Source organism: Marmota monax, unplaced genomic scaffold (genome assembly GCF_021218885.2).
Source record: "Marmota monax isolate L192 unplaced genomic scaffold, Marmota_monax_Labrador192_F-V1.1 WCK01_AAM20220418_F8-fsc00090, whole genome shotgun sequence".
NCBI classification, from domain to species: domain Eukaryota; kingdom Metazoa; phylum Chordata; class Mammalia; order Rodentia; family Sciuridae; genus Marmota; species Marmota monax.
The window spans coordinates 5,108,825-5,124,112 of NW_026695219.1; the positions used below are offsets into that span (position 1 = coordinate 5,108,825).

General features: G+C 33.3%; 1 protein-coding gene across 10 annotated transcripts in view; it reads right to left on the bottom strand.

Annotated features, from left to right (window-relative positions):
* Akt3 (AKT serine/threonine kinase 3) overlaps nucleotides 1-15,288 on the bottom strand; it is a 273,567-nt gene that overhangs the window by 54,356 nt on the left and 203,923 nt on the right. For all 10 annotated transcript variants that reach the window (XM_058575178.1, XM_046432495.2, XM_058575175.1 and 7 more), the window contains one exon: nucleotides 6,110-6,232. In XM_058575178.1, coding sequence (XP_058431161.1) covers nucleotides 6,110-6,232 — 123 coding nt within the window. The remainder of the gene's footprint in view (nucleotides 1-6,109; nucleotides 6,233-15,288) is intronic.

Consider the following 15,288-nt stretch of genomic DNA (forward strand, 5'->3'; position numbering starts at 1 on the left):
AAATAAGCCAGGAAAGCAACTAAATGTCCACTCTTGTTACAAAGTAAATGATTATTTCATGGCAAGATGCATTAACAAAGTTTCAGGAAAATACAGATACAAGTTGTGTGAGTTATCAATCTGCAGAATGCACAGAATCACCTAAAAATCTTTTCAAAGAATATCAATGACTGAAATATTACCTAAACATCTGCAAATTACTTCCTCTGCATTTAACATTAACATAATTTGAGTGTTAGACATTTTTAGGACCCCCCTACTATTTATAAATGGTTCTTTTGGTTCTTTTTTCTAAATTTCATGGCTTTCCTTCCTCCCTTCAATAGCCATAAAATGCAAAATGCACTGTTGAAGCACTCTTTATTTCTAAAACTTTAAATGCATATGTTTAAGTTATATAGTTAGAACTGATTTTGAAGACTGAATAGAATAGTAGGCTATGATTAATGGGTGCATCCAATGATAAAAGCAGGGATGAAGTAAAATAGAAGGTTATGAGAAAAAGACTGTATATTAAAAATGTGAATAAAACTTACTATCTGTATGAGTTAGAGGGTTGTTATCTAAAAGTTCACTTTGGGGGCTGGGGATATAGCTAAATGGTAGAGCCCTTGCCTCATGTGCACAATGTTGGGTTTGATTCCCAGCATTGCATAAACAAAACAAAATCCAAATCAAAAAACTAAAAATACAAAACAAGTTCATGCTTCTGAGGAGAGACAAGACAATATCCATTAAATTTCAACAAAAAAAGGGACATCTTTCGCTTAATTAAAATGGGCAGGCATAAAGTTTTAAAAGTTTTTTGTTTTGTTTTTTGTTCTTACTGATGCATTATATTTGTACATAATAGGTGGATTCATTTGGATACAATCATACATGCATGGAACTTAATTTACTCCATTTCAGTCCCTGGTGGCCTTTCTTTCCCTCCTTTCTCTATTCCCCTTCTTCTACTCTACTGGTCCACATTCCACTCATTATATATTTTAATAGGTGCTCTATAGTATACATAAAGATAGAATTCAATGTGGCATATTTTCACTTGCACACAGTATTATTTTGTCAAATTTATTCTGGGCAGGAATTATTTGACAGAGGTCTTGATTTAGTATGTATATGAAGAAATGACAGACGTTGAGATCTTTTTTAACCTTTGTTCTTTGTAGACAAAAAAATTTACAACAAAGTAATAAGTTTCTTCCTGCTTTTCTTGGTTCCTAGAATCAAATTAAATTCTAAAAATCTTGGCTATCTTGAATCAGTGCTTCTCAATCTTTTCCATTTCACAGTACAATAAAAAATAAAATTTGTGGGGCACACTCAGATTAGCTGACAGGCTGTTGGACGCTGGAACTGATGGCCTAGAGGTGTCTCTGCCAAGGTTCCTAGCTGAGGAAACCTTGGACACACCTGTAATGTGGCACACAGACTGGGAAGCTGTGTTCTTGCACAGGCCAGGCTATTAGAAAGTTTAAAATATGCATGGTATCATTTTATTTAAATGACTGACACTGTGAATAAACAAAAGAACAAAAATAGTTCCTACAGGTACCACGTGTTACAGAATTACCAGTAAACAATTCTCCTCACTTAAATTTATATCAGACTTTAGCAGAGATATATCAAACAGTTTTAGGCACCAAGACAGCCTCAGGCCCATGAAGGTAGTAAGGAATTCCTATTTTGCACATTGCATCCAAGTGCCAAAATGTCACAAGTTGATCTGTACGAACTAAATGACCATGGAATTGAGTATGCTGAAATAATGAAAGAACATTTCTTCACTTTTGACTCTCCTAATCTAGAAAAAGATTAATAATGTATAATAGTGGAGACGGTCTCCTGACTCCATAAAAGGAATGCTAAGTTATTTAAGAAATTTTCTACAAATAAGCGATATACCACAATAGCACAATTTGACTTCAAAGGTAAAAACTGTTCTCAACAGCAGGGGATTAAAATTTTTAGAAAAAAAGGTTGGGGATATAGCTCAGTTGGTAGAGTGCTTGCTTCACATGCACAAGGCCCTGGGTTCAATCCCCAGCACCACAAAAAATTCTAGAAAAGAAGAAATACAGTGTGACAAGTCTGGTTAGAAGTGGGAATTGAGGAATGTGACTTAAGACTTTATGTATATAAAGAAGTATGGTTTTTCCAACTGTGTGTTATTTGAGATAAAGATTAGGAGGGCCATGGTAAAAGATTCTGAAACCATCCCTTGTGTTATCAATAAGTCTTAGAAATGATCTCAGTCTTATTTGGTGGTTTCTCATATTAATGACATAAATAGTTAAATATTCTCTGATTAGACAGAAAATAAGATTAGATGTTCCACACATAAAACATACCAGTCATTTATGAATTATCCACCACCACCCTTATAAACTATTGGAGAAATTAATTCTTAATGAATTCCAAAGTCATTTCCCTGTTTAGTCTCATCTGTACTTGGAAAGCAGTGGTTACTACAAGTAAAGTTTGTACTTGCAAAATAAATATAGGAAGAAAAGAAGATTTAATATATAATTTGCACTACTGAAGAGATATTGGAAGAGATTTCTTCAAAATTTTATGCTATAATGAAATAGCATCAGTTTTTGCCAACTAATCATCAGGAACTACATTTATTAATAAGCTCTTTGATAAAACACAATTTCATATCATGACATGTATTAATAAATTAAGCAAACTTACCTTCTAAAGAATGGCAAAGGTTTCAATAATATACCTGTTGCTATCAACACCAGGTTATTAGGAAATAGAAACCAATAAAATATCTTAAACTAACCTGCAACATGAAATAAAATTTTGCTTCCAATGCTAAACTGGGAAGTAGCAAACAGGCATTGATTAGAAAAGTGCAGCTACCACAGGCATCTCAAATATATTTGCAGTTAAATAGTCATCACCTCATTAGTAATAAAACCAGAGACAAATCTGAGACTAAGTAAACTGAATACCTAAATCAGTTTTTGTTAACACTGTTTTTAATACATCGAGTACAAATATATTTGAAACATTCATTGGTTTATCTTTGGCAGGTTAATTTGAATTTTAGCTTTACAAAGATCTTCTAGAGTTAATCCAATGCATTTCCCTATCCAGATTTCATTTCAACATTAGAAAGAATGCTTTACAAAAAAAATTAGGAATTAGGATTCATGATATGATAGTTTGGATATTGAATATCTCCAAAATGCCCATGTGTTAATGGACTAACCCCAGGGTGGTGCTATTGGTAAGTGGTAGAACCTTTAGGAGGTGGAGTCCAGAGGAAAACCCTTTGGTCACTGAGGCCATTCTGTTGAGGTGGATAATGGAATATAGTCTGTTTTTTCTTCTTCTCTTTGCTTCCTAGCTAATGCGATGTGCTCTACCACACATTTCCCATCACTGCCATATAGTACCCACACTCAAAGCAATGGGTCCTATCAACCTTGGACCGAAATTTTCCAAACTGTGAACCAAAATAACCCTATCTCATTATAAGTTAATTATCTCAGGTACTTCCTAATAGTAACAAAAAGCTGACAAAAACACACATGCACTCTAATAATCTTGACTGTGTCACCACCTTATTCCATTACTTTTATAACTCACCACTAGACTTGAACATCACCTGTAAAACATGTACTAGATCTAAATTTCTGTGAGCCTATCTAAATGATCTCATATATTGTGTACACATAATACTACATACTATGGATACAATTCACACTTGTATAAATTTTGAATGTTTGGTTTCTTACATTGTATGAATTTTTCTTGGTTATATATTCCTACAGTTTCTATCCTATGCTATACATTTACTTATATCTTTAAGTTAAGGCAAGATTTTACAAAAATAAACTTAGGGCTGGTGATATAGGTCAGTAGTAGAGAGATTGCTTTAGCATGCATGAGGCCCTAGGTTTGATCCCCAGTGCTGCAAAAATAAATAAACTCAGATATCAGAAATCACTTAATTGTGTAGTAAAGTCAGGGTCTATACATGCGGTAACTACAAAATGGACATTCATATATAAAATAAGTACTTTTTGTTATAGTTTTAGTAAACTTATTCTAATTTCATCATCACAAAGGATAGGGTAAAAAACATATTTAATGAATTTCAATATAAATTTCAAACTCAATATATTGATTTATTTGATTAGAAATGACTAGTGGGAAAAAAAGAAATGACTAATGGAAAATATTAATCAAGACTGTTCAAATTATAACATTCCATAGTTAATGCTAGCAATCAAATGAAGATTCTTTAGATTTCTTTAAGTCAATGATTCTTTCTTCTGATTTCGAGTATTTTGGATATGTTACCCATTATTTCAAAACTATTCTTATTTACCTAAATCTGGGTCTCTCCTGATCTTCCTCCCTAACAAATAGGATTCATAAAACATGAAGTAGGAGTGGAGGAAATGGAATTAGAGCTATTTCTAAATATAGTTGGAAAATAAATATATATTTTGTAATACCATATAACTAATTTATTTAAAAGCATCTATATTTAAGACATTTAAACAAGATTATAGAATCATTTGGTCATTCAGATATAAATGTAAGGTTGTTGAATTATATCATATTCCTAGTTATAAAGAAAGATACAAACTGAATGCAATTATATGATTGACTCATCTCTCGTTCATTTTGGCCCTTAAGATAATCATTCTTGATTAGATGTTTTATAGTTATCTACTTCATTTTTCCTCTTTTAAATTTTAATAAGTAATAAGTTATACAAATTTAGATATTATACATTCTAAAAAACAATACTTTGCAAGGCAGTTACTCACCAAGGTCAACCATACATAAATGAAAATGCTAGAATATCTTTAAATAACTTAGACAAATAATAGATAACTTAACAATCACAGGTATTTTTTTTTAAAAAAGTGAGGTGGGAGTAAGGCGATAACTGTGATTTCTTAAACACATACTTCGTTTTATACAATATAGAATTCCATAAAAAATCTCATCTAACTTCTATTTCTATAAATCAAATCATATCTTAAATAAATTAGACTTTGCTCAACAAAGCAATTCAGTCCCACATTACATGATTTACTTTTTAAAAGATAGTAAGGGCTAGGGTTGTAGCTCAGTGGTAGAGGGGTAGAGTTTGCACTGAGTTCGATCCTTAACACCACATAAAAATAAATAAATAAATAAAACAAGGTATTGTGTCTATCTACAACTAAAAATATTTTTTAAAAAGATAGTAACATTTAGAATTTTTACAAAATATGTCATGGTACAAACTTCCTTAATATAGCCAACCTTACTTATAACAGTATTTTGAATTATTATTACCTTATAAAATCTATTCTGGGGATCAGTCAACTATGATATGTGGACCAAATCTAACCACTACCACTTTCAGCAAATAAAGTCTTATTGGAACACAGCTGAACATACTCATTGTCATAATGTCTGGTGCTGCTTTTATACTACAATGGCAAAGCTGAATAGCTGAACAAAGATTTTATGAGCAGAAAGGAGAAAAAATTTACTGTCCGGCCTTTATAGAATGTTTACCTATGTTGAGCTATTCTTAGGGTCTTATTATAAAAGAATATTGAAAAAACAAAGCTCTATTACCAACAAAGCAACCACTGAGCTTTTATAAATAAAAATACTAAGCAAATTAATAAAAGGTTAGTTTAAAACATTTAGGTACTTAAACTCACCAAAAAGTTAACACTAAAACCATAATGAATGTTTTCCTTTTAATATTCTTATTATAAAAGTTTCTTCATCAATAAATAATGAAACATTACAATGTTACTTCTAAAGTTATTTGAATTTGACTCAGGTTTTTAACACTTCTCTAATTATAACATTAAGAGGAAAATTATTAATAGATCATAGTTGATTAGAGTAGTCACACAGAAATTTTTCTGCACACCAAAAACTCAGACATAAAGCAATATCATATACAATTGTTACTAAAATTTCCTGTCAAATGTAGTAAACTACATTTCTAAATATTGCTTTTTTTCAAACTAAATCTGTGTTTCTAAAATGATGTAACTTTGTAATTACTTTTTTGTCCCTACAGTCTTCGCAAAAACAAATTTTGATTACTTTTTTTTTTTTTAATTTTTACCTTGAGATCACGGTACACAATCTTTCCAGAATGTAGATAGTCCAAGGCAGAGACAATTTCTGCACCATAGAAACGTGTGCGGTCCTCAGAGAACACCCGCTCTCTCGACAAATGGAAAAACAGCTGCAGGGTAAACAGCAGGGACAGGATTGTAATAATTACTGATTTAGTGGGGGAAATTAACACAAACATAAAACACCTCTCATCACCATATTGTGATGATAGATAGTGTACTCTCAGTGGACACTGAGCACTCTTAGACAGCAGCTGGCTTATCTTTTCCAGGTTTCCGAGGGGGAAACTGCGAGCTGTTAAATCAGCGCTTTAATCAATATACCAATCTTGTTTAAGGCATTCTGCTTGCCACCCATTTAACCTTCCGTTACCAGAGGAAAAAGTATGTATCACTAGATTGCATTTTCCCATCACTATACTGTTGCTTCACTCTTCTAAGGACTAAGTATTGGGACATTATTGAAATAAATGAGCACAAGTATAAATGTGGTATTTTTGTTTATTTACATTTGATTTAAAAGAAAGAACTGCTGATTTGCTAAAACTGATTTATATGAACTTGATATGTTATACAACTGGTGATTCATTTTATCTCTAGAAATAACTTTCAAAGTTTTAATCAATATTTTCTGTGGTGGGAAACTTCAAGGCACTAAGTTTTAATTCATTTTAATAATACCCAAAATGGATTGAGAAGCTTTCATTATTCTTATTAAGTTCTCAATGTATATTCTTTTTGTTTTCAATAGTTTTTAAGTACCATCCAACCTTTTCTCACATGATTACTTTAAACTATAAGCCCATTCATTTCCTAGTCAACCATTTAAAAGACAAACCATTCAATAGTCAACGCATATGCTAGGCAAATACTCTACACTAGAGCTATACCCCTGAACCTTTAAACTTATTTTAAATTTCCATTTTGAGACAGTCTACTGGGTGCTGTGAACGAGCACTCAGTGCTCTCTGGCTAGGACAGCTCTTCATTTAAGAAACTACAAATCTCATCTTTCAGTTCAAAAATATGTATGAAGGAGAAGGCTTTAGGAACTATGACTATCAATCTTTTACTGTATTAAGAAACATTCCAAAAAGAATGAAAGATTATTTACATTGCTGAGTATATTGCCAGGTATTCTGTCAAAATAGTGTCAATACATGTATCCTGTCAACACATGTCTGTGATTAAGGAAAAAAGTAAAGAAGAAGTCATTGTACTCCAGCCTGCAAGATCAAAAATTATGCCTTCTTATGATCACTGACACCTAACTCTTCTAGGATATTGGTAAGAATTGTAATCAACCAAGATTTGTTCCATAGACAGCAAATCATAAGCTCTAGTAACAAAAAATAGGTTGCCTACAGAGTCCTTCTTCTCTTTTCACACCCAAACCTGACCAGTCTATTATGGTTTTTTGTTTGTTTGTTTGTTTGTTTTGGGTGGTACAGGGAATTGAACTGAGGTTTCTGCATATTCTAGACAAATACTTCTTTAAACTTTACATTTTAAAAAAATATTTATTTTTTAATTTTAGGTGAACAAAATATCTTTGTTTCTATATGGTGCTAAGAATCAAACCCAGTGCCTCACGCATGCTAGGCGAGCACACTACCACTTGAGCCACATCCCCAGCCCCAGAGCCACATCCCCAGCCCCTACATTTTCATTTTGAGACAGGGTCTCGCTAAGTTGCCCAGGTTGTCCTAGAATCTGAGATCCTTCTGTATCAGCCTCATGAGTAGCTGGGATTACAGATATGTACCATCAAAGCTGGTTCTATAACAGTCTTAAGATAAACTTTGTGCCTGACCCATGGCCCATGGGAGCAAGAGAAAGAGGGAAAGAGAGAGAAGAAGAGAAAGAATATATCATCAATTGCCAAAAGTGTTTTTTATAAGTCTGGAACAATATTAATTATATTAAAACTAAAGTATCTGGCAGGTAGTCTCAACTTGAATGCTCCTCACTACATTGTCATATTTTATTTATGATGTTTATATTGATTGAGATTGTATCATCATTTTGTATGATACCAAAGTAGAAAATATGATATCAATTAAAACTATGACATACCACTTTCTGATTACAAAAACGTTAAATGTGCCTTAAAAATGATCAAATGATTGCTAAAACTCAACCCAATTTACATAATTACTTAGTTATTTTAAAAAATTCGTTTACATATTATTAATGCATCACTACTATCCAAACAAGAATAGAGAGTACAAAGAAGCAAAAATCCTCAATAAAATCATTCTGAAAATTTTCCAAGTTTAAATAATTCCTGCCATACATCAGTAACTTAGACAAAGGGAGCCCTATGATCTATAAATAGAGTTATAGGGTTTTTTTAATGGGATGAAGATACTGATTAGATTTATAAATTTTCTAAAAAGAGTATCAAGCCTACCATTTGTCTACTAAAGAGCTACAGATCCTCTTTAAATTAATGTAATATATTCAGGATTCTAGATGTTTATTTGGATCATATATCTTCAATTTGTCTGCCAGCCAATTTCTATAAAAATATCAGCTAAAAACTTATATGTAAGGGGAAAAATTCTATTTATTTCTCAATCCACTGCCATCTAATGTCCACACTTGCTACTTTATGGAATTTGTTCTTGCTAAGATAACCAAAACTCTTAATTGTTAAATCCAATGACCTACTCACAGTTTATACCCCTTCTTACAATTCAGGTGTACAGGACATCACTTATTGTCCTCTCTCATTCTTGAAACATGTTTCTTGGCTTTGGTTAATGCAATTGTCCTAATTTCTCTTCTATTGTCTGGATTATCCTTCTCAATTTCTTTTTATTATTATTATTGTTAGTTGTTCAAAACATTACAAAGCCCTTGACATATCATATTTCATACATTTGATTCAAGTGGATTATGAACTCCCATTTTTACCCCATATACAGACTGCAGAATCACATCTGTTACACATCCACATTTTTACATACTGCCATACTAGTGTCTGTTGTATTCTGCTGCCCTTCCTATCCTCTACTATCCCCCCTCCCCACCCCTCCCCTCCCATCTTCTCTCTCTACCCCATCTATTGTAATTCATTTCTCTCTCTTGTTTGTTTTTCCCTTTCCCCTCACTTCCTCTTATATGTAATTTTGTATTACAATGAGGGTCTCCTTCCATTTCCATGCAATTTCCCTTCTCTCTCCCTTTCCCTCCCACCTCTCATCCCTGTTTAATGGTAATCTTCTTCTCATGCTCTTCCTCCCTGCTCTGTTCTTAGCTGCCCTCCTTATATCAAAGAAAACATTTGGCATTTGTTTTTTAGGGTTTGGCTAGCTTCACTTAGCATAATCTGCTCTAATGCCATCCATTTCCCTGCAAATGCCATGAATTTGTCATTTTTTAGTGCTGAGTAATACTCCATTGTATATAAATGCCACATTTTTTTTTTATCCATTCATCTATTGAAGGGCATCTAGGTTGGTTCCACAGTCTAGCTATTGTGAATTGTGTTGCTATGAACATCTATGTAGCTGTATCCCTATAATACGCTCTTTTAAGGTCTTTGGGGGAATAGTCCGAGAAGGGGAATATCAAAACAGAGACTCTGTGTCTGATAGAAGAAAAAGTTGGCTCTAATCTATATATTGTGGGGTCGGGCTCCAAATTCCTTAATAGGACACCCACAGCACAAGAGTTAAAAACAAGAATCAACAAATGGGACTTACTCAAACTAAAAAGTTTTTTCTCAGCAAGAGAAACAATAAGAGAGGTAAATAGGGAGCCTACATCATGGGAACAAATTTTTACTCCTCACACTTCAGATAGAGCCCTAATATCCAGAGTACACAAAGAACTCAAAAAATTAAACAATAAGGAAACAAATAGCCCAATCAACAAATGGGCCAAGGACCTGAACAGACACTTCTCAGAGGAGGACATACAATCAATCATCAAGTACAGAAAAAAATGCTCACCATCTCTAGCAGTCAGAGAAATGCAAATTAAAACCACCCTAAGATACCATCTCACTCCAGTAAGAATGGCAGCCATTGTGAAGTCAAACAACAACAAGTACTGGCGAGGATGTGGGGAAAGGGGTACACTTGTACATTGCTGGTGGGAATGCAAATTGGTGCGGCCAATTTGGAAAGCAGTATGGAGATTCCTCGGAAAGCTGGGAATGGAACTACCATTTGATCCTTCTCAATTTCCATTATGGCTTTAAAACACCTTTTAAATTCAGTATTCATTTAGTGAGCATCAATTATTTTAAAATCACTGTGCCAGCTAGGGGAAGGGAATAAAAAGGAATACAAAGATGATTAAGACATTTTCTTGATTTCAGCTGATTGTGATGACAGTCTTACAAGGGCATACTAATCTCCAAATTTAAGTTGTAGAAATTAAGTATGTACTGATTTTTTTGTATATGACTCATACCTTAATGAAGTTTAAAAAGCACACAAAATCCCTGCCATTAATGAATCTGACCCAATGAGGAGCTGCATACATAGATACAAACTAGAGGGTTGTGACATATTTTCAGGTATTAACAAAGCTTTGGAGGCTTTGTATCTATGTATGCTCCTTTGTATCTATGTATGCAACTCCTCATTTAATCTATACTGGGAAATTCTAGGGAGATGTCACAGATAAAAGCAAATGAAATGTAAAGAAAAGACTTTAAAATGCTACTACTCAAGATTTATCTATCTTTGTATTTTTTAATATTTATTTTTTAGTTATGCACGGTAGGAGAGCGCTCTACCTCTGAGCCACAACCCTAGCTGTGGTGAGCCGCTTCTGCCGTTTCTGCAGACTATGGTCGCCATTACAAGATGGCGCTGGCTCCGCTGTGGTCTGTGACAAACAACTCCTTATTTGGGAGAGTTGGCGCGTGGTTTTTCACCACCCTATGAGAAAGCTCCACGTGGCAGCTTCGCATTGGGGCTTGAGATGCTTTATTAAGGCTGGGAGGGGCATCCGGGGGAGAGAAGAAGAAATATCAAGGGCCTGAATAAACTGCTGAAAGAAGATTCCTGAGTTGCATCTTCCTTGCTGGCAAGGGGTCGCGACAAGTGGTGCCGAAACCCGGGAAGGTTACACCTAGCCCCTATCTTTGTACTTTTAACATAGCCTGTTATTTATACAGAATAGATAAATAATATTTGCAGAAAGAGAAAATTTTAAAGAGAAAAAAAAATCCAGCAATATCAGGTATACATGCAGGAGACAATATATATGCAGGGAACAAAATACATGCAGAGAACAAATAAAGCTGAAGAATAATATGTATTCAGGGCAATGATATGACTTCAACAACAACAAAAATGAAGACAGATTATTTAAAGTCTTGAGTGCTATGAAATAAACTTAAATTTTATTCTGTAAATTAGGACTATCAAAAGGTTTTGAATTTAAATCATTTTCATTTGAAAGACATCTGTGACAGAAATTGAAGAATAAAAAAACTGGAGACCATAGTCTCAGTTTTATAATTCATAAAATACAATGAATGTTATTAATCACCTATTCAGTATTAGCTGTTGTGTAAATCTGCAGATACAAAGAGAGAAAATGATACCAATTCACAAAGACATCACAATCCGCTGAAAACAGGCACATATGTAAACTATTCTACTAAAAATATGATAATTATTACAAAACAGAACACATTAAAAATGTGGGAACATCAGAAGTTATATTTGAGCTGGATGAGAGCTTCTGAGGGATATTAGCCAAGGTGATAATAACATAGATTTCAGAAGAATCAATATTCCAGAGGGAACTAGCTTGTATTATTTGGGCTAAGGGACAGATCAAAAATTAAAAAATCAATAAATAAAATAAAATACAAAAACTGCAGTCAACAATATTGAGGAAAAGAATGGAAATAGAAACAAGTGTAGCAAAAAATTTTACTCTGACCTGATGAAATTTAAAGAAGCATTTCATACAAGTTTTGTATCTATGGGTCCAAGGTTACAGAGTAGGTATGGAAGTAATTTTCATACAGGAAATTGGTTGAACCAAAGAAGTATAGCCCAGGAATTCAGTAAAACTTGAAAAAAGGAGTTTAGGGCAGGATTTTGTGTACTGCTATACATAAGGATAGAAAAAGGAAACAAAATAGGATATTGAGATGGAATACTAAAAAAAGTACAAAGGAAACAAGAGCATAATATCTGAAGAAGGGAAAAGGTGGTTTCAGGAAGAAAAGAGTTATTTACTAGCTTTAGGCATTAGGCCATTAGTTACCCTTCAGAGAAGACATGTCATATTTAAGTGGGTTGAGCAGAGAATGTGCATTAAAGGTAAAAAAAAAAAAAAAAAAAGGTACATGATTCCTTCAGGAAAAAAAAAAAGCCAAGATATTACTGAAACTGAATTTATGGTGCAATATATTAATGCTCTCAGGAATATTGTGCCCTACAATTGTCCTCCTTCTATCTGAGGGAACATTCTGGAACATTAATGAGGAAGAAAAATCCCAAGCATAACTCTGAGGTTTCAACATTGAAGAGAAAAACATCAAATTTTGAGGAAGATGAAGTGAATGGCTTTTGCAGGACAGAACACCAGTGAGCAGGAAGCTGTATGGAATCTACATAATCAAGTGTGTCACTGAATACTGAGTAATGCAAAGTAGGGTTAAACCCTCTAAGGACAAGCAGAGTAGAACTGAGGAACTATATATCTAGTTGCACATAGCTAAGAGACATTCAGGGGCAAGGGGAGACTATCAAACACTCAGGTATCTGGAAAGAGAATAAAAAAGTTAAACATATAATAACAAACAAACCAGACTGGAAAATATCAATCATTTTCAAATAAGAAATTAGACCAACGTCTAACACTCTTTTACGGAAGACATGAAATTGAGAAACTCACATAAAATTCAAATTACCTATTGAATGGAACAGAATAAAAAACTCAGAAAAACCCATGCATGTGTCATGAAAAAGCAATTTACAAAATAAAGGATAATATCTGCCAACCATATGCCTTATAATTTATCTAAAATATGTAATATTTAAAACATTTAAGTAACTCCCACAACTCAATAGCAAGAAAAGAGGATCCTAAATAAACTGACTTAAAAATGAATAGAGGGGTTGGTGTGTGGCTCAGCGGTAGAGTGTTCGCCTAGCACATGCGAAGCCCTGAGTTGGATCCTCAACACCACATAAAAATAAATTAATAAAATAAAGGTATTGTGTCCAACTACATCTAAAAACATCAATATTAAGAAAAAAAATGAACAAAGAATCTGAACAGACACTTCCATTAAAGAAAAAATAAGGCGAATAGTTATAATGGAAAGTGTTTAAGATCACAAATCAACAAGAGAATAAATTCAAAACCACAATGAGATATTAATTCAAATTGTTTAACAACAGGACAAGAGATAGTAAAGATGTGAAGAAAAGAGAATCCTTGATCACTGTCAGTAAGTATGTACATTGTGTGTGTATGTACATTTTGTTTTGGGTACTGGGGATTCAACTAAGGGGTATTTTGCCACTGAATTACATTCCTAGTCCTTAGAGGATCTCATTTAGTTGCTTAGGCTGGCTTGAACTTGTGATCCTCTTGCCTCAGCCTCACAAGTCCCTGGGATTACAAGTACACACCACTGTGCCTGGCTGTCAAGGATACTGTCCCAGTTGTACAGTAATAGTACTGGTAGAGCAAAGGCTATCCAGACCAGTCTAACTAAACTTAAAAGCAAATCTTGAAAAGATCACATTGTGTACACATAAGAACAAGGTAAAACACACATATAACACACACACACACACACATTTTCAAATTCCAAAAATTCCAGCATCCAATAATGTACAATTCAAAAGCTAGCATCCAATAAAGAAAACTATCAGGCTTAAAAAGACCTAGGAAAATATATCCTACAACTAGAAGGATGACTAACGAATAGAAGCAGACTCAGAATATAACACAGGAGACAGAAGAATGTCATAATAGAATAGTTACAGAAAACAGACTCTAAAAGTTCAAAAGGTAGAAGAAAACACAATAAGGAAATAAATGGAAATATAAAAGCAAAATGAAATCAAACTTTAAGGCATGAAAAATGCCTGAGATGAAGATATACTAGATAGAATTAATGTTAACATACTGAAGAAGAAAATGTTAGAAAATTTAAAGACACTGGGAAGAAATCCAAAATTAAACACAGAGGTGGTGGTAGGAGGAGCTGAAAAAAATTAAGCACTTGTATAAGTGGATTCTCAGGACAGAACAAGAGAAATAAAACAGGAAAGAAAAAAAGAATATCCAAATTTGCCTCCAGATTTAATTAGAACCATTTGCCAATATACTCACTAAAGTTAATAAATCAATAAGGAATAGATAGAAAACTATACCAAGGCACATCGTAATCAAACAGACAAGAGAAAAGTTAAAAATAATAAGAGTAATAAGACACAAGCAGAAAGGAGAAAAAATACTTGCAGACTTCATGTGAGAAACTATATAAAAGTCATAGAAAGTAAACTGACATTTTTATAGTAATAAAACATGGAATCGGAAAATTAGAAAAAAAATATATACAAAATTTTGAAGGAAATGCTTCAGGCTGAAAGAAAATGGTACCAGTTGGAAAACTGCATGTATACAATGTAAAAACGAGACTTAAAATGGTAATTGTGAGTAGGGATATGTTTTTCTTAAGTGTTAAAACTCTTTAAAAAAAAAAGATAATTGACCGTTTAAAACAAACAAAAACCCATTATAGCATTTATAACATATTCAAAATTTAAAATGAAAGATTGTGACAGCATAAAGGGTAAAGGGGGGAAATGAAACTGTATTGGTGAAAGGATTTGAGAATATATGTGAAATGGTAAAATGTAATTTGAAAATAAAATTGGGGAAAGTTAAATGTGTTTAAAGTCAACAACCAATCCACAATAGAAATTATAGTTTCCAAAACACACACTGGTGAATCCTACCAAGGCTTCAAGGAAAAAAAAAGGAGGTGGGATCTAGCTTACACTGTGTACACATGTTTAGGAGTGGCTAGAATTCTGGCCTACCATGTGCAAAGTCCTGGATTTGATTCCTAGTACCACAAAAAGGTGGTAATGGATGGGGTAGTGGTGAGGCCATGAGGCCATGTATTACATTACTACAAAACATAGGAAAGTTTGGTCAGGTTCAT